The sequence below is a fragment of the Diabrotica virgifera genome, chromosome 1, assembly GCF_917563875.1.
Source record: "Diabrotica virgifera virgifera chromosome 1, PGI_DIABVI_V3a".
NCBI lineage: Eukaryota > Metazoa > Arthropoda > Insecta > Coleoptera > Chrysomelidae > Diabrotica > Diabrotica virgifera.
Genome location: NC_065443.1, coordinates 313,871,463 through 313,893,119, shown reverse-complemented (window position 1 = coordinate 313,893,119; position 21,657 = coordinate 313,871,463). Strand labels below are relative to the sequence as shown.

The 21,657-nt window shown below is 33.0% G+C and overlaps 1 protein-coding gene across 2 annotated transcripts in view; it reads left to right on the top strand.

The window, feature by feature from the left end:
* The window catches only part of LOC126886344 (circadian clock-controlled protein daywake-like), a 90,040-nt gene extending 70,500 nt beyond the window's left edge, over positions 1 to 19,540 (top strand). The window contains exon 5 of one of the 2 annotated variants that reach the window (XM_050653241.1): positions 19,376 to 19,540. In XM_050653241.1, the coding sequence (XP_050509198.1) occupies positions 19,376 to 19,524 (149 nt within the window). In that variant the 3' untranslated portion in view covers positions 19,525 to 19,540. Of the gene's footprint in view, positions 1 to 9,740; positions 9,942 to 19,375 lie in introns of those variants that run through there. The other variant, XM_050653225.1, reaches the window with a different exon arrangement.
* Positions 19,541 to 21,657: the final 2,117 nt, after the last annotated feature.

Here is a 21,657-nt window from a genome sequence, read left to right as displayed (position 1 = left end):
GCATTGTTTATTCACTTTTTTAAACCATGTTGAAAATGTAGCTCATGCTCTTTCATTTGACACCTGTGGAATGGTCCTAACGCCATTTTTTTCTGACTTACGTTATTGCAAAAAAATGTTCTCTGAAACAATTTGAATAAAATTTGAATGAAATTTTTATCACATATTAAGCACCAAAGAATCCTCATTTGGCAAAAATTTCAAAGCTGTATACTAATTTTTACAACAGTTATTGCGAAAATAACTTTTTTTGCAATTCCGACCTTTTTTCGCAATAATATTAACAATAAATGAGTATATCAAACTTTGCAATACGTCATTTTTAAGCTCTTTCCAAAATCTCGAAGATATTGGTACTAAAAAAATCATAAGTTTCACTGCTTTCCGTTGATTTGAAAAAAAAGGGGAAACTGCCATTTTTTGACAGTTTATTGTTTATAAATAAAAATGTTCGCCAGATCCTACGCAGGAAATAGTTACAATTTGCTCTTATAGGCATTACCTGTCGAAAAAACGCTTCAGTACCCTGGCTGCTGAAGTGTCACGAACAGGTTATATTTTTGTCTTATTACCCTGGCCTAAGAGGTACAGCAACATTTTGATAAATTATCTGTCAGACACTAGTAGTTACAGTAACAATAACATAATTATTTATACAGGCTGGCCAAAAAAAGTAATTTTTGAATTAAACACAACAGCAAGTATGAAAACATAATAGAAAAAATGTTTATTTGACAAATAAATATTGCTTTTCACTTAAATTGAATGTTTAAACTGCCACCCACCTGCCTGTTGGCATATTGTGGATCATTTCTGTAGGTACATATGTTAGGAATTTCTAATCTAATTCTATTTTTTAAATCTTGTAAATTTTGTAGTGGATCGGAGATCCAGATCATCCTCATTGATTTCTTAAAATATACTGAATTATATCTAAAGTAAATTAGTACCTAATTTTGTCTATTATTAAAACACTAGAATAATAATAAGAAGAAGAAGAAGAAGAAGAAGAAGAAGAAATAAATATTTAATACCGATGCTCTTTTTACTAGTATGAAAAACAAAAATAAATTCCGATGCTTTAATAAAGCTTCTGAAAATCGAGTTGGCTTTGTTTAAATTTAAGTCAGTTCTTTATATTTTCTTATCAGGACTCTTTTTATTGTATGAAAAAAATAAATACATAATAACGGAAACACAAAGTAGACCGGGCAGTATCGTCGCCCCCGCTAGCGAAATTATTCCGATTCGATTTTTTTGCACAAACTTACTCAAAAAGAGGTCCTTATAACATATCCACAGGGTGCCGGAAGATGCCGTGGTCGAAAAATTGTTTAAACAATTTTTTTTAAACAAATTCACAAAAATAATTTTTTCATTTTGAACAAATTTTTTTTAGATAAATTGGCTTACTCTGAGAAAAAAAGGTCTCTTGTCATTTTTTTCTAAAATTGATTGTTGTCGAGTTATATGCGATTAAAAATTTGAAAAATGCGAAAATGGTCATTTTCAAGGCTTAATAACTCGAGTAAACATTATTATTATGAAATTCAAAAAGTGACCGAATCAAGTTTCGAACCCCTTCTTCAAGGTCCTGAAGAGATCTTTGTGATTATTTTATTACAAAGCTGTTATTTTTAATTATTAACAATTAGCGCTATAGTCCAGGATGTATCCGTCGCCCCCGTTAGTGAAATTATTCCGATTCCATTTTTTTGCAGAAACTTACTCAAAACAAGGTCCTTATAACATATCCACAGGGTGCCGGGCGGTGCAGTGGTCGAAAAATTGTTTAAACAATTTTTTTAAAACAAATTCACAAAAATATTTTTTTATTGCGAATGATTTTTTTTAGATAATTTGGGTTATTCTGAGCAAAAAAGGTCTCTTGTGTTTTTTGTCTAAAATTGATTGTTGTCGAGTTATATGGCCATTTTCGCATTTTTCAAATTATAAATCGCGTATAATTCGACAACAATCAATTTTAGAAAAAATCACAAGAGACATTTTTTGCTCAGAATGTCCCAAATTATCTAAAAAAATTGTTCGAAGTGAAAAAATTATTTTTGTGAATTTGTTTAAAAAAAATTTTAACAATTTTTCGACCACGTCACCGCCCGGCACCCTGTGAATATGTTATAAGGACCTCGTTTTGAGTAAGTTTCTGCAAATAAATGGAATCGGAATAATTTCACTAACGGGGGCGACGATACATCCTGGACTAGAGCGCTAATTGTTAATAATTAAAAATAACAGCTTTCTAATAAAATAATGATAAAAATATCTTCAGGACCTTGAAGAAGGGATTTGAACCTTGATTTGGCGACTTTTTGAATTTCATAATAATAATGTTTAATCGAGTTATTAAGCCTTAAAAATGGCCATTTTCGCATTTTTCAAATTTTTAATCGCATAGAATAAGCCAAATAAAAACGGAACATACGCAGTTAATACAGTGTATCGGAACTACTTTTGAAATAGTCGACCAATATAAAAATTCGACATACATAAATGTGTAGTGGGTGGCCAGACTGAGCTGTAAAATATCGCGCAGCAACATCGAACGGGCCCATCTTCGGCGTCATGTCGCAAACGAATGGACCTGGATCCAAATTTGTAGCTCAATTAACCACAACAACGACCGAAACACTGTATTTACATCTAGCGAGACGCCGTAATTTACATCCCCATCTGATCATGCTTTTTACTGCCGCTTCATTTTACTGCTCTTACGGCGCTGTAACAGCAGTAAAATGAAGCGGCAGTAGCTGCAGTAAAAAGCATCACCAGACGAGGATGTAAATTACGGCTTGTCGCGAGATGTAAATACAGCGTTTTGGTCGTGGTTGTGGCTAGATGAGCTACAAATTTAGACCCAGGTCCATTCGTTTGCGACACGACGAGGAAGATGGACCCGTTCGATATTGCTTCGCGATATTTTACAGCTCAGTCTGGCCATCCACTACACTCACCGCGGGACCCATTTTCGCGCTTCATTTTACTGCTCTTATGGCGCCGTAAATTGTCGCTTGTCTGGCCGTACCCTTAGCCTAAAAGGAGACAGGTAGTTGAGTTGCTATGATTTATGTGTGTCAAACTTTTTTATTGGTCGACTATTTCAAATGTAGTTCCGATACACTGTATTAACTGCATATGTTCCGTTTTTATTTGGCTTATTCTGTAACTCGACACCAATAAATTTTAGGAAAAAATGACAAGAGACCTTTTTTGCTCAGAAAAGCCAATTTATCTAAAAAATGTTTGTTTGAAATGAAAAAATTATTTTTGTGAATTTGTTTAAAAAAAAATTGTTTAAACAATTTTTCGACCACGGCACCGCCCGACACCCTGTCGATATGTTATAAGGACCTATTTTTGAGTAAGTTTGTGCAAAAAATCGAATCGGAATAATTTCGCTAGCGGGGGCGACGATACTGCCCGGTCTAAAGAATTGAAGCAATAATTATAGTTGGATATGGGGATAAAATTAAAAGACAACAAGAAATATGTAATTCATTTAATATAAAATATCGGAATACGCCTATAACATAGTCCATTGTTATTAATTAATCCGGTTAATTTAGACATAAAAATAGTGGTCAAATACTAAAAATTCCCAGATAGCCAAATTTTTGTGGAGAGCTGGGTTTTACCATTATAAATAAAGTTTTAAAAATTCCCATCGATCCTATGTGTGCAACAAAAGTTATTTGGTGTTTCAAGGTAAAAATTTGAGATTTTTTGAATTTTTCTCGAAAACGGTAAGTTTTATCAAAAAAAACCTCAAACTAATGTTGTAGATCTTAAAATTATCTACAAAAATAGTCTTTATGATTTTTTTACCTGAGATATCGCGAGTTACCATTCCTGAGATATCGCGATTCTAAGAGTCACATTATACATTATATACGGGTCATTCCATTTCAAATCACTCAATTTTGGAGCAAAAAAAATTTTGGACCTCCGATTTGTCTGAAAATTTGTATATAGCTTCTGCGGGACGTAAAAATGAGATATTTAAGGTCAAAAAATCTTCTTCTTTTTTTCTCAAAATGTTATTTTATGCGATTTTACAGTGATTTGGTGTTTATTTATACAAATTTGCATTTTCTATCGTAAAGTATCAATGGAAAACATAATATTTTAATAGAAGGGGCTCAAAAATGTCATTATATGGTATTATAACAAGTTACTTTGATTCAAAACAAGCTTTTGATTAAATTTTATAGTGTAGAAAACGTTAAAATACCGTTTTTTACATTTTTCTCCATCCCCAAAATACATCATAATCGATTTGGCTGAAAATTTGCCCACAGATAGACAAAACATAGGACTTTAAGTGGTGAGAAGGATTTGAATTATTTTACAATACCAAAAAAGTTACATGCAATATTATAGTCAAAAATATAGGCGTCTACTGTAAGTACAATTAACTCAAAAATATCGACCTCACGACAAAAATTGTTAAAAAGAAATTGTAATAATTGTAAATACGATTTATTTGGAACAATTTCAGTTCCTACCATTTTTGTCGAAAAGTTAAAAATGGCGGAGATATTGAGCAAAAAAGGTTCTCCTTTAAAATCAAGATGGCGGCTAACGTAACGGAGGAATTCATTCGTGATTTTAAAGTTAGGCTACTATTGACTCCCCTAAAGATCAGAAAAATAAAATTTTGGGCAGCTCGGCATTCAAGGTCAAATGCTATCCCGACTGGACTAAATATATACTTTTGAGTCTGATATTACTGCATGTAACTTTTTTGGTATTGAAATATAATTTAAATCCTTCTAACCACTTAAAGTTCTATCTTTTGGCTATATGTGGGCAAATTTTCAGGCAAATCGATGATAATGTATTTTGGGTATGGAGGAAAATGTAAAAACGGTATTTTAACGTTTTTTACACTATAAAATTTGATCAAAAACTTGTTTTGATTCAAAATAACTTATTATAATGCCATATAATGACATTTTTGAGTTCTTTCTATTAAAATATTATGTTTTTCATTGATACTTTACGACAGAAAATGCAAATTTGTTTAAATAAACACCAAATCACTGTAAAATCGCATAAAATAACATTTTGAGAAAAAAAGAAGAAGAAGATTTTTTGACTTTAAATATCTTATTTTTACGTCCCGCAGAAGCTATATACCAATTTTCAGACAAATCGGAGATCCAAAATTTTTTGCCTGAGTGATTTGACATGGAATGTACCATACATATATCAGCCTCCTATGTACATATCAGGCACTTGGGACGAGTATAAATGCCAATGCCTATCTGTGTTTTTTTTTATAATAATATATTATACTATTCTGAAAACATTTATTCAAAAGGTAATCAGTCCCTAACTGAATTTTGTCTATCTACGTGGCCTTATTTGGCTAATCTATTGTCCGTAGGTCTTGTTCGTATACCTTTCTTTTAGTGCTTCTAAAGGTTCAGTTCAAGTGAATATAAGTACTTATTACAAGCGTCTACCATTTAAGTTATTTGTGCTATTTTATAGCTCTAAAAAATACTTGCAATAAACTTTTAAATAATGCTATACAAACTGAACAAGCTATAGATGGCTCAGATGTCCTCATAATTGAATCAGCAATTGAAAAATTGTATGCAACAAACAAAACAATTTATTGTCGTTGGTGATGATGTTGATTTGTTAGTATTACATGGTACTACGTACTACTTACTGCAAGGACTCCAATGGAAAAAATGATTTATTTTATATAACCTGGAAGGGCTCAACAGAGAACAGAAATATATTCTTTAAAAATTTAGCGGCTGGTCCCAAATTATTTTTACATAATGTGATAACCGGCTGCGACACTTCGTCAGCAATGTACAGAAGGGGCAAAACGTCAGTATTTAAATTGTTCAAAAAAAAAGTATTGACTGACTGCGCTAAGTCTCTTCTTGCAGTTTATGGAGCTCCAAAAAAATTACTTGCATTGATAAATACCGATACTTAACTTTTGTAAAAATACGCGAAACAAGAACAACTGTCATATCTTCCTTCAACATCGGCATCTGTTATTTAATACTTGTAGTGCCAAATGTGGCTGTAAAAATGTAGGATTACTGTGTTCTCCAGCGTGTACCAATTGCCAAGGTCAGTTTTGCTCAAATGTCCCGTTGAGTACAATAGAGGAAGATTCGTGTGATTTTAATGAAGAGACCAATGACTCAGCCACATTTGAACAATTTTTGAACATCCAGCAAGAGGAAGAAGAAGAAGAAGAAAACGAAGAAGACTTAACTGTTGAAGTAGACTTTCAAGAATGTGAATCTAATTAAAATATCTAAAGAAATCAAAACAATAGTTAACCCAATAATCAATATCAATAATAAGGCAATATCTACAACTTTACGGGTATTGTTCCCTTAAATTATCCTAAAATTGTCATGACATAGGGCAGCAAAGTATGCTAAATTTGCAGTCACTCCAGCGTTATGGGGATGGGGACCTAATGGGTTGTGATTATTAGGTCCTAAAACCAAAAAAAGTTAAGTAAAATTTTCAATTTTAGTGGGGACTTTCCATTTTTAATTAAATTTTCCATTTCCAACAATCGTATTTTCCGATTATAGCGCCATCTATCCGTAATTAGAAAAAATGTCTCGAAAGAAAGTTGCTTATTATTAAATAAACATTTCCAAAAGATCTGTTTTACGTGTACTAAAAAAAGACGAGAAGTACCGACCCATCAGCCGTATAAGATTTATATATTTATAGTGTCCATATTTATAATGTCCAGGGCAGCCGTACTCAAACTGTGGTACGCGTACCACTGGTGGTACGCAAAGCACTTTAAGGTGGTACTCTATAAACTAGAAGAAACGAAGAATTTTAATAAAATTTACCAACAAATGTTATCTTTTACGTTGTGCATGGCAACGCTGCGAGTTTGAAACCACAAGCGCGTAATGTCTTATTCATTGTTGGCAACACTGGAATCGCGGCAAACCCCGGTCACCGCCCTTGATTCACATCATCACGTATCACGTCATCAGTTTCAGTTTCCTCGTGGCCGTAAGTCGTTGTGGTTGGTTTTGTCGAAACTAGTAATTTGCTGTTACTGATTCGTGCTAATTTTTGTATATAAAAAATGGATAAGTGGCTTAAAAGAGACAACAGAACATCTGAAAATCCCGGTCCATCGAGCTCCACTTCAGAGTCGGAGTCTATACAGGGTGATGACAAAAAGAGTTCTTTCAAAAAAATAAAAGTGGCGGTTAGGAAATATGATCCTGAATACATTAATATGGGATTTACATTCACGAATATAAATGATGAGCCAAGGCCCCAATGTGTAATCTGTTCGGAAATTCTTTCTAACCAGTGTATGAAACCTTCGCTATTAAAACGCCACTTCAATACAAAACATTCAGTGTTGGAAAATAAACCTAAGGATTACTTCGTTCGGAAGTTAACGGAGATGAGAGGCACAAAAAAATTAATGTCGAATTTCACTGGCAGCAACCAAAAAGCAGTAGAGGCATCGTTCCTCGTGAGTTTAAGAATTGCGAAGTGTGGAAAAGCTCATACAATCGGTGAAGAACTAGTTCTGCCTGCCGCACAAGATATGGTAACGTGTATTTTTGGGGAGAATTCAGGTAAACAGCTTAATATTATACCATTATCCAATGATACCGTACGTCGTAGGATTGAAATAATGGCATTAAATGTTAAAGAAAAATTGATAAACCGGATAAAAAATAGTATTTTCTTTGCAATACAACTGGATGAGAGCACAGATGTAACAAACTATGCTCAGCTTATGGTTTATGTGCGATATATATTTCAAACCAAAATCGAAGAAGAATACTTATTTTGTGAGGCTTTAACGGAACGAACTGCTGCCGATGAAATATTTAAGAAAATCAATGATTTTTTTGTGGAAAATGGACTAGACTGGAAACAATGCGTTGGTTTCTGTTCGGATGGTGCCCGAGCCATGACAGGAAAATACGGAGGTGTAACTGCCAAAGTAAAACTGGTTGCAGAAAATTGTGCTTTTACCCATTGTAGTATCCACAGAGAAGCTTTGGTAGCAAAGCGAATGCCCGATGAATTTAAACATGTTCTCCATGAAGCCGTTCAGATAGTCAATTTCATAAAATCTCGAGCCTTAAACTCGCGTTTATTTTCAAAACTATGCTCTGAAATGGGGAGTGATCATATTCAGTTATTGCTACACACAGAGATAAGATGGCTATCAAAAGGAAAAATGTTGAACAGATTATTCGAGTTGCGTTCTGAAGTACATGTGTTTTTAATGGAAACCAATTTTGAACTGCGTGATCGGTTATTAGATGAATTGTGGCTCACAACACTAGCTTACTTAACAGATATATTTAATCGATTAAATGACCTAAACTTAAGCTTACAAGGTAAATCACATAATCGATTTTCTGTAAACGACAAAATAAATTCTTTTATCAAGAAATGTTATATGATGAAAAATAGTGCTTCAAACAAAGACTTGCAATCGTTTACCAATTTAGAAAATTTTGTGGTTGAACATGAAATAAAGATTAAAGATGATCTTATTTTTAACATAAAACAGCATTGTCAAATGCTAATTGATAGTTTTAAAGAATATTTTGACGAAGACTATGCTCAGTTTCTTTGGATACGACAACCATTTATTTTGGATAGCATTCCTGAAACATTAAAACAGGATGAAAAAGAGTCTTTAATAGAACTATCTTGTGATGGGGGCTTGAAAATAGAGTTTTCAAAATTAGAATTAGCTGAATTCTGGCTAAATATTAAAAATGAATATCCAGCCTTATCAGAAAAAGCATTGTTATTTTTACTTCCTTTTACGACGACCTACCTGTGTGAAACTGGATTTTCTGCTATGCTACAAGTGAAAAATAAATTTCGCAGTAGGCTTAATCTTGATCCAAATTTACGAATGAAACTAAGCACAATTGATCCTGATATCGATTCACTTGTTGTAGCTATGCAGAACCATCCTTCTCACTGAAGTTTTGTACTGGGTTAGACTCTTAAGTTTTATTTTGTAACATTTATAATGCTCTTTTTTAAATAAATACATTTTTGCCAAAATTAGTAAACGTTATTATCTAATTTTTTAATAGGTGGTACGCGATTGACGCAGAATTTATGTAAGTGGTACGTGTAAAAAAAAGTTTGAGAATCGCTGGTCCAGGGCATCAATGAGGACGATTCAGCTCGCTGCATGCAGTTTTACGAAATAATAATGCAAGATTTATGTAATCAAAATCTACGCTTCATTCGCAAAATACTATTTTCTCATGAAGCATGGACATTTGATCCTCCACCAAGATCTCTATAGCTTACATTACCGGATTTTTGCTGGCCTATGGGGTTATTTATTTTTTTATTAATTTTGCCTCTCAATATATAAGCAGAGTGTAATTTGGGTTTTGTTGGGAGTGATGTCTTTGAATCTCGAGGATAAACTAATAATTGTACATCCTAATTCAAACTTTCTATAAATCCTAAATAACATATTTTTCTTCAGATAAAATTCATGTTATAATTCTTTCAATCACTAGTTTATTTTCCTTTATCGATGTCTTTACACACAACATTATCATTCGTCACATTTTGTCTACATTTAGTTATTAGTTCAGCTTTTTTCACTTTTCTCTTTGCATCATACTTCTTCTCTCTAGAATATCTTTATAACACTGAAGTAAAAGTAGGAAATAAAATAAAACGGTTTTGATTCTTTTTAGCTAAATCTACCCACGAAGTCGCTAACGCCGAGTGGAGAGCCATATTTGAAGAAATGGGTCCAGGCATTAAAGCAGCTGTTAAAAGTATTGCTGGTCTTCTAGTTAATTCTATAGCTGCAAGGGTACCTTATAAGTGGTTATTTTTGGCTTAAAATTAATTTTTTTATTTGTTGTTAAATATACCTAGTAATTTCTCTAGAATGCTTTTTACTTGTCAAATTTTAGCTTCAATGGTATTATTACTACTACACGACTACTACAGGGCTGCTCCACATCCCCTACCCTGTTCAAAGTATTCCTGGAAAAACCCCTGAAACCATCTAAAATAAATTTCGAAGGAATGGGTATACCAGTAATGAACGAATATCTATATACCCTGACGACCAAATAGTAATCGCACAAGACGACGATGGCCTCAGTTTTATGATGAGAAAACTGGAACAGGAATATACAAAGAATGGGATGGAAATAAACTTAATTGAAACTGAATACCCAACTACAGAAATAAAATAGCTGGAAATAGACGAAGGTAAACAAACCAAAGGAACAGACAAATACAAATATTTAGGTTTCATAATATCAAACAAAGGAACAACTGAAGAAGATAAAAAAAAATAAACTAGGACAAACAAGGGAATGCATACTAAAATTGAACCAGGTGCTGTGACTGTGGGTTAAGAACGTCAGCATAAAAACAAAAATAAGAGTGTATAATACCACAACAAGAAGTATCCTCACTTATGGGTTTCAAAATTGGGCAATAAATATGAAAACCAAAAACAAAATAAGAGCAAAAGAGATGGAATTCCTAATGAGAAGCTGCAGAGTAACAAGAAAAGATAGAATAAATAACATAGAAATTAAGAAAAGAATGGGAATAAACTCAAATACAATATTCCCATGTTACAAAATCTAGCTGAGATGAACCTTCGGCAAAGTAGCATTCCTTCCCTTCTAAATTTCCTTTGTGATAACTAATAAAATTATAAAATTGGAAAAAAAATAATTAGACAAACTGTAAGTGAAAAGAAAAAGCCAGCAATACCTATGTCTAAAAAAAATTTAATGAAAAACAAAGTATAAACAAAAGAACAAACAAAATATATCTATTAAAAATAGCTATTTGTATAACAAGGGAGGAAAGTGCTACTTTTCCTCCCGAGCGGAGGGCAGTAATCATTCAAGGGAGGAAAAGGCACTTTACTCCCATGTTATACATATGATTTTTCTACCTTCCTCAAATAACAAGTCATTTTTTCATTTTTAAATAATTTATTTATGTAACTAAATGACAAAATTTATTAGAGATCTTTCTTTGCAATTCGGGAAGGCCCAAGCTATGGTAAGTGGTTAAAGCGGAGAGAAGAGGATATAGGTTTACTGATGAGGGGAAAAAGATCTTCGAAACCGGTATAGACTCTTCCTGCACTCTCCGATTTAACCAGAGTATTATGCAGCTGCTGCATTTTCGTTTTGCAAAGAAATTGAGAATGTTTATAGATTTTTACAAAATAAGTGATTGATGTGATCGTTCATGGGTATTCTTTCATTTTTTGGACTGTATAAATACTCATTTTAAAAATAGTCAATACATATTTTTTACTACATTGAAACGACGCACTTAGTAATAACAAGAAAAATCCAGGTCCAGATTAGCAAAAAAATATAAAGGAATTTTGACCTAGAAGCAACACCCTGTATATTAAAATTTTCAAAATCTATTTACACATTTGAAAAGAGCACAAAAAACTGAGAAATCCTTTTGCACATATGAAAAAGGATTTTGAAAATTTCAATATACAGGATGTTGTTTTAAGGTCACAATGAATTTATACTTTTTGTTAATACGAACCTGGATTTTTCTTGTGATTAGTAGTTGGGTTGGTAGTAGAGTTCTAAATGAGACACATGTTCACCAAATATACAAAAAAATATAGAAGGTGGTTCTAAAGTTATGGATCCAGAAAGAAATGAACAAAATTGATAAAACACCCTGTAACTAACGTGGTCACTTCTAACTGTAATGCGTTAGAGAGAATTCGATAATCTTTGACGCACTGAAAAAAGGGTTTGGAACGATCTGTATGGTTTCAACATTTCGGTTGCGCACACGCACGTCACATTATGAAATGGGCTATTATCCCTTGTTCAGGTCTTCTTTAAAATGCCTCATAAGCGAATAGGCCTAGACAGTGCCGGATTAACCAATAGGCAAAGTAGGCAGTTGCCTAGGAGCCTCGCAGGGCCCAAAATGAAAACATAATTATTATTATTATATTGAAAAATTCAAATATTCGCAATACCATAAAAGTTATGGTGGACGTATAAAATTACATTACAAGGAACAGTACTGCCTATCAGTCTGCACAGTTTCTTAGAAAAGTAGTAAGAGCAAGAGCAACAAATGAGTCAGCGCCCACTCGCTACCCTCTTCTTCATTACTCATGCCTTTTGCTACATGTCGGGCAAATACAATGGTCTCCAGGCTGCGTATTTCCTTTGCGTGTTCATTTCAAGACATTGCGGTTTTGAAACGGACACCGAAACAGTGATACATATCTAGTTCCAAAAAGGTGTTGATTTGAAAGCGCCAACCCCCGTAATGTGCACGGGTTTGTACCGAAACATGTGGCGTTGGAATTCTACAAACAAGTGCATAGAACTAATAGGTCGCATCATATTATAATGCACGTCGCGTTTTCGTCACGTAGCGTTTCGTTTGCGAAAAATATAATTTAATGGTTTTTAAATTGAACCATTCATATTGTACGTATAAGCCACGTAACGTAGCGTATAAGACACGTTACGTCTGCGTTCGGTTCATTCGAAAACAATATTTTTCGGATGTTGACAGATACAGGTCGTTTTCCCCTTGTTGTTTATGTAGGTATTTCTTTGAATTTGATACCGAGTATTTAGACCGGTCAGTATCGTCGCCCTCGCTAGCGAAATTATTCCTATTCGATTTTTTGCACAAATTTACTCAAAGAGAGGTTCTTATAACATATCCACAGGGTGCCAGGCGGTGCCGTGGTCGAAAAATTGTTTAAACAATCTTTTTTAAACAAATTCACAAAAATATTTTTTCATTCGAGCAATATTTTTTTTAGATAATTTGGGTAATTCTGAGCAAAAAAGGTTTCTTGTCATTTTTCTCTAAAATTGCGAAAAATCAAGGCTTAATAACTCGATTAAAAATTATTATTATGAATTTCAATAAGTGACCAAATCAAGTTTCAAACAACTTCTTCAAGGTCCTGAAGAGATTTTTGTCATTATTTTATTACAAAGCTGTTATTTTTAACTATTAACAATTACCGCTATAGTCCAACTGTATCGTCGCCCCCGTTAGCGAAATTAGATTTTTTGCACAAACTTACTCAAAAAGAGGTCCTTATAACACATCAAAAGGGTTCCGGGCGGTGCCGTGGTCTAAAAATTGTTTAAACAATTTTTGTTAAACAAATTCACAAAAATAATTTTTTATTAATAATTTAATTAAACCCAAATTAATAATAATTTGAGTTATTCTGGGCAAAAAAGGTCTCTTGTGATTTTTCTCTAAAATTGATTGTTGTCGAGTTATATGGCCATTTCCGCATTTTTGCAAGATATGTTTTTTTCTAAGAATAACCCAAATTATCTAAAAAAAATCGTTCGTAATGAAAAAATTATTTTTGTGAATTTGTTTAATAAGAATTGTTAAAACTATTTTTTGACAACGGCACCGCCCGGCACCCTGTGGATGTGTTTGTTATAAGGACTCTTTTTGAGTAAGTTTGTGCAAAAACATCTAATCGAAATAGTTTCGCTAACGGGGGCGACGATAAAGTTGGACTATAGCGCTAATTGTTAATAACTAAAAATAACAGCTTTGTAGTAAAATAATGACAAAAATCTCTTTGGGACCTTGAAGAAGGGGTTTGAAACTTGATTTGGTCACTTATTGAAATTCATAATAATACTTTTAATCGAGTTATTAAGCCTTGAAAATGGCCTTTTCGCATTTTTCAAATTTTTAATCGCATGTAACTCGACAACAATCAATTTTAGAGAAAAATGACAAGAGACCTTTTTTGCCCAGAATGACCCAGTTTATCTAAAAATATATTGCTCGAAATGAAAAAAATATTTTTGTGAATTTGTTTAAAAAAAATGTTTAAACAATTTTTCGACCACGGTACCGCCCGGCACCCTGTGGATATGTTATAAGGACTTCTTTTTGAGTAAGTTTGTTTAAAAATATCGAATCGGAATAATTTCGCTAGCCGGGGCGACGATACTGCCCGGTCTAATTTAAAAAGTAGTTTTCGAGGCAATTTGTCATGTAAACATGTGTTGTGACAATAAACACATCTGCACCACACCAAACTGAAACCAACGTAAACGTTCTATGTATGATAATGTGAATGGGCAGTCCGATTGACGGTCTGCAAACGCTACGTGCCGAAAACGCGACGTGCATTATAATATGACGCGACCTTAATAGGTCTATTATTCGTTGCACGTGCTGTTTATCAACTTAGCTTTGAGGGTCGTGTTGTGTATTTAAGTTTAAGTCAATTATTTAAGGTGCATTCGTAACTCGTTGGATCCATGGTATTTTCAAAATCCTTCTATTGTACCATATCTCAAATGCTTCCAACTTCTTTATGTTGTCTACTTTCAGTGTCCATCTTTCCATTCCATACAAAAAAGTCGAGAACAGGTAGCATGTTAAGGCTCTTATTATCACCTCCAGAGAAAGGTCTCGATTAACAAACATTTTTTTCATTTTTATAAATGCTTTTCTTGCAATTTCGATTCGTGTCCTGATTTTTCTACCTTGGTCGTTGTTTTCTGTTACCCAGGTTCCCAGATATTTGTAGTTATTCACTCTTTCTACTTGTTTTCCCTCGATATCTAGCCTTCCTATTGTATGTTGCTTATAATTAATCATGAACTTGGTTTTCTTAACGTTCATTCGTAGTCCATATTTTATACTGACTTCATGTAATCTATTTAGGTACTACTCGTTGCAGTGCTTCTAAACTGTCTGCAAAAATAGCGGTGTAGTCTGCAAATCTTATGTTTTTCAAGAATTTTCCGTTTATTGATATACCCTGTTCTTCCTCTGATATTGCTTCCTTAAAAATAGCTTTAAAAATAGCTAAAAATATGTTTTCTGAACAATAATTGTTTAGCTGTAACTAAAATATGTTTTTAATATACTGTTATGATCTGCTTTCTATTACTTTTATATTAATTATTATTTATTTGATCAATTATTTAATTAACGCAAATCATACATAAAAATATTAAGAAAAAATCTCAGGGTGCCTTTTTGTCAAAAAAAATTTAATTAAATTCCCTTAGGTTATACTTATCCTTTCTCGTGGCTTCAGTATCTCTTAGTTGATCCTTATCGGGATAAAATAGGAAAAGGAAATAAATAGAAAAATCATAAATAAACACATACAAATACCTTTATTATCAAAAGCAATGCTCTATAAATTTATCAAATAAATCCTGTGGGCATAACTGTCCAAGTGAAACTTTTACCATATAAATTAATCTAATTCAAACAAATATTTATCGAATATAAAAATGTATACTTTTTATTTATCGCTTTGTTCTTGATACCCTTAATAAAAAACAAGCTAAACAAACAAATTTGGTATTCGCAAATTACTTATACTTCCTATTAAATTTTTGAAATGTTGGAATCTTAAATGCATATGCTTTTACGTAAAAAAATTTAACTTCTGATTATAAAGAAAATCTATCATATAGGTTATGGACTGACCTTTTTGATTCACACACAATGATGTCTCCTCTTGACCCAAACAGCTCCTCCTTGTTGATTATGTTAGGCTACCAATCAAAGCCCTCTCCGTTCTCAGCAAACAATCTAGCAGGATAGCAGCAACTATTTCTCCAAAACACAAGCCAGGCCTCTTTTTGCCAGTACTCGTTCAATAAAATCCAAAACTCTCTCCTCTCTTTCTCTCAACAATAATCTCCTAAAATATTAAATAATTTTAATAATAATAATTCTTGTAACTTACTCTCTTGGACTTTACAGAATCAAAGAGGTATTTCTTCTCGATTTGATTTGTCTCTCGTTCCACTTTTCCGCTACTCTCACTATCAAAACAAAACACTAGTACTTGCTTCTGAACTACTCACGAAAACTTATGACTGCTCCTCTCGGCTGTCGGTAACACAACAATCTCCTGAGACCCAAACTGTCTGAAAATTCAACCTTCTCTCCTTCCCATTCCAAATTGCCAAACCAATCCGAGACATTTCTTCTTCCCCACTCTTTTTTTCATTCAAAAAAACCACTCATACTTTCAAAAATATTCCTACCATCATAATAATTACTTTCGGGAAATTCTACAAATTTTACTCGGGGTTAAACAAAAGAGTTTAAAATTCCAAACTCTCTTTACCTTAATTTTCTAAGAACTAATTACCTATGGCTTCTACCTTTCCCGTAATAAACAATCGGTTTAAAATAATAATCCTAAATAACTTTCACTTCACTTTTTATTTACAAAAATGTTTTTAATTCTTCATGGAAAACTTCATTAAGGAGAAACCACCTTGCGTGAAAACCAACTTCTAATAAATATTTACAAATCAATATATAGGGTGTATCAAATTTATGTGCCCGCGTTATATTAAAAAAAATTAAATTTTTATTCTATCTTTGATTGCCAAATTGATACACAATAATACATAACACTTTTAGTACCTATATTGTAGTGCATTACTACATAATGTATACGTATCGTAATAGTTTATTTTGACAGGATATTTTGGCACTACTTTGAGTTTTTTGAAAAATTATAAAGAAAAAAAGAAGGTAACTTTGGTAGCAAAATTGTTTTATTTCCACAGATCCAATGAATGATAATTTGTTATTCTGCAGATAGGAGCTATTTGTGATAAACAGTTCAAATAAAATAAAATAATGTTACAACTTAACACGTATTTGTGATAATTTTAGGCGCGAAGTTCTTTTACAAACCAATGCGCATTTCAAAATTAAACGTCTTGAAATGCACACGTGTTTGAAAGCAGATATGCTCCGCCGTTTACGTGCCGATTTCAAAACTACCCGGGCTTGAAATGAACACGGAAACGTAAATACGCCTCCAGGCCCATTTTCTAAGATTAACAAACTTGAAATTTTCATTTTTTGTGCCGTACACTCGCTTTAATTGGAGTAAATGCTGCTAAAAGTTGCGTTGGATCCGTTAGAGCAATATCGTATTTTGGATTTATTCAGTCGTGTACAAATTTTTTTCAGCCTGTATCCACCGTTGGGAAGCTACGATCAAATTCGTAAATGAAACTTAACTAGGCGATCCCATTCGCCACGATCTAAACCTTGTTCGTAAAGAACAAGCAGAACTGGATGGACTGCAAGGGCTGATGCAACAAGAGCTTTGTCTAAAGGTTACAATGCGTGCAAATCTGCTCTGCATTCTGCATACTCTTGCTGAAGACAATAATCAGAAAGCTGAAACAGTTAATGAGGCTTGTGCTAATAAGGCTGTTTGTTGAAAGAAATATCAAAAGAGAAACACTCATAACTCATCAATGCTGTCAGTAAATCATTACAGAGAGAAGAGACTGAACTTGAAACTGTAGTTCAGCTTCTAAAATACCTTTTGGAGTTCTTAAAATTCCAAAGAGATAATTTTGCTTACTACGGGCAGGTCTGCGATCTACAATACTCTCAATTATTATCCGACGAGAGTAAACAAACGCAAGCAAGAAAACTACATTTTGATGATGCTTATTTCAATGAAGTTTTTTTACAGGGTGGAGAAAAGTTTAAGTCGAAATGAATCTAACAATTTTGGATAAGCTAATTATTGAGCTGAGTCGTTAGTTAACAGCGTACGAGTCAGTAACTCAGTATTTGGTGTTTTGTGTGTTTTTCCAAAACTGAGTGATACCTACTCAAATAAAGGACCGTGCTTAAAAAATACATGAAAACTAAACTTATGATGTTGGACCGGAAATTTAAGATGAACTACTGCAGTTCCAGGACTTTTCCGTAGCGAAAACAATTTATTCCTGCTTCATAGTCTTTTTTGGGTTATTTATGAGAACAAATTCGAATCGAAGTTTCGAAATTTGTTAGTGCTTGTAAGATTTACCTTACGCTAATGATTACAAATGCCAATGCAACAGGCGAACGGTCAGTTTTAAACATGAAAATTATTAAAAACTGTCACCATTCAACAGTGGCACAAAATAGACTCGCATTGCCGCATTTCCCTCAATTATGTCTATTGAGAAAGATGTGCTCGAAAATTTGGAAGTTGAAGATATTTTAAGTAGGTAGGTAGTTTTGTTTCTATGAAACTCAGAAAAGTTACTTTATAATAATTTAATTAATTTATAAGGCTTTGAAAACTGAAACTAAATTTAATCCATAATTATTTATTATTACATAATTATGTAATAACAACGAGCATGTAATGATGGGTATTACTCACGATGATGAAGTTTGCGACACGAGCCGAAGGCGATTGTCGTTATTCATCAGAGTGAGTAATAGCCATTACATGTGAGTGGAATACTATGCTCTTTCTACGACCTTTTTTTTCATTATTAGAAAAAAATATTATAGTGTATTACATATTATACTTTAAAATGAATCGTTCGTTTATTGATAACTACAACAAAAAAAAACTAAATTAATTTTTTATTGCAAAATTATATAATAGTTAATTATTTATATGGGAAATAAGCCACAATTAAAATGAAAAAAATAATTTTATTAACGTTTCGACTATATAATATTTATATAATAGTTTCTTGACTATTTGTTTGTTTTATTTTTTCAAGTAACACGTTTTACAAAATGGAACAAAAATTTAAGTACAAAATGTCCACCAATATATCAAAGTAATACCGCTCGGCGATGGAGGGGTTATCCGAGGATTTGGAAGGAAAAGACCAAAATTTCTTAAGGGGTCTCCTAGCTTGGGTTGCCTAGGGGCCTCAAGATTCTTAATCCGGGACTGGGTCTAGATCCCGCGTAACAAAAAAGTTAATTAATACCAAGCTGAAAATTTGTTAATAGCTAAACGATGTCTAGTCGGACCAACTTTGATGTATGGGAACACTGGAACAGGGGAAGTTTTAATTGTGGAACATGATTTTAACCGTGGAACGTGTCATCCTGACAAGTTTATGATTGTGAAAACTAGCAGATTGTTTTTAAGTTTATTGAATAGCAAACTTTATATAATATATGAAAAAAATTTTGTCCGACAAATATATTGGGCGTTTTAATTAGTCCGACACGTAGAACATTTCAAATGACAGGAATTATGTTGGTGATAAATAGCAGTCTGATTTTTGCATGAGAGTTTAATGAAAGGGTAACAGTACTTTCGTAGTCTGTCGTTCGAAACCTGTAACCTGTTCCACAATTAAAACTTCCTCTGTTACAGTGTTCCCGTATATCAAAGTTTGTCCGACTAGACACCGTTAAGCTATTAACAAATTTTCAGCTTTCTCTTAATCAACTTTTTTTTAGCACGCGGAATCCAGGCCTAGAATAAAATCAATAGAATATATTTATTGCTAGGGTCATTTTAAATCCTAATTTATTTTACATTTTTTAGCAAAAGTAACGCACGAGACAGTGAATAGAGAATGGCAAATTGTAGTAAAGGAAGTGAACCCAGCCATAACTACAGCTGTCTTGAAAATCTGCTCGTTTATATTTAATGGAATAGCTATTAGAGTACCTTATAAGTATCTTTTTGTTTAGATATTTTTTGTATAAAAGAAAAAATAAAATATTGTTATATGTATTTGAGCTATGATTGCCTGCCTACCTACGACCCTGATACCGTACGATTACGGGACAGCCCCTAAACAGTTTATGTTGTTTATTTCAACTTATATACACCAAATTTTTGCTGACTACCAAATAGTAATCGCACAAGACGACGATGGCCTCAGGTTTATGATGAGAAAACTGGAGCAGGAATATACAAAGAATAGGATGGAAATAAACCTAAAGAAAACTGAATACCTACCAACATAGAACACAGAAATAAAACAGCTGGAAATAGACGAAGGTAAACATAAAAGAAACACACAAGTACAAGTATTTAGGTTTCATAATATCAAACAAAGGAATAACGAAATAAGATGTAAAAAATAGACTACAACTGCATACGAAAATTGAACCCGGTACTGTGAGATAAGAACATCAGCATAAAAACAAAAAGAAGAGCAACAGATATAAAATTCCTAATGAGAAGCTGTAGAGTAGTGAGAAGAGATGGAACAAATAACATAGAAATTAAGAAAAGAATAGGAATGAACTCAGATACAATAGACTACATTGAACAGAAGAAATGAATCTGATACTGACATGTCCGAAGCGCAGACCACAATCATTTAATAAATAGAATAACAGAGTGGCCCGATAGGAAGAAGGAAAAGAGAAAAACCCCGAAGATCTTTTAGAGATGAAGAGTACGAACCAATGGAAAGAAAAAATCTGCAGGCAGGGAACTGGCAAACAAAAAGAACTGGAGAGGACAGTTGAGTGAAGGAATACAGTGAAAACTATGGAAATCCTTATTATATAATATATTCCAACTTATCCTTGTCATCGAATCTTTTGCATCTGAATATTATTGAAATCTCCAGAAATTTAAACCTCGTGTTGTTAAAAATAATTAAAGTCAGTAATATATAAAACACCCTGTAGAAATTAGAAATTTTTACCGATTACAAAGAGAACAAATATCTCTCTTGGGGACAATAGTTTCGTAAGCGTTTTGTAGGTGAACCACCATTAAGACCAAACGACATCATTGACTTATTATTAATATAATTAGAAGCGGAAAACATCACGCTTTTGTGTTCTCTGCTCCGAGAGAAATTCTTTTATTTTGCGTCTCCGCTAAGCTTTTTGTGACATTCAATTACACCTGAACTTTCTACCCGACAGCGGACAGGTCTGGACTAAATATCGGTATTTTTTATTTATAGTACATTCTTTCACGGTTTTTGCTCTAAATTTTAAAGAACCGCTTGGAGTGACATGTAATTTGGCATACGCATAGCTAACATGTCAAAGAAAAAAATGATATGGTTCTCATGTGTGCTTTTGCCCTTGGGGTGACTTTCACCCCATGTCGGGGGTGAAAAAATATATGTCCAAGATAAGTCCCGAAATAGATAAACTAATTATTTTTAAGCAACTTTTGTTCTATAGAGATTTTTCACCAAATCAATACTTTTCGAGTTATTTGCAAGTGAATATGTTCATTTTTCAACAAAATAACCACGTTTTTAGACGGTATTTCGCAAATTACTCAAAACGTAGGCATTTTGTCGACTATTTCACTCATCTTAAAATTTTCACATATTCTGACCAATCACAAACCAAAGACAGCTTGTGTTATCGCGATTATTTCATTCATAGGAGATTCTGATCAATAAAAAGCTACAGACATGCAAATTAAGGTGATAATTTTTGATAATCTCCCGTCGTTAAGCATATTACGTCAGATGCCCTTCGTTGCTACGAAAAAATACATTCAGTGACATTAATGACAAATGTTTTAAAAATTATTAAAGTGATGACTTTCAACCGTCAAATACATATTTATAACAACTGTGTGTTTAATTTCACTAATTGGTACTTACATACATAAATTACAATAAAATTTTGGTTTTGAACAGTTTTATTCATGAAATAATCGCAACAAATTGCACTCGAACTCTAAAATTAATATAGAATTTTAGAGCTCTTGTGCAATTACTACTGAAAACACCAACTGTCTTTCAATTCTGATTGGTCTATCAGCTTCGTGTTTTCAACGACGTAACCATGGATACCGATCGCAAAGCAAAGTTTGACGTTTGCCAAAAAAATTATTGT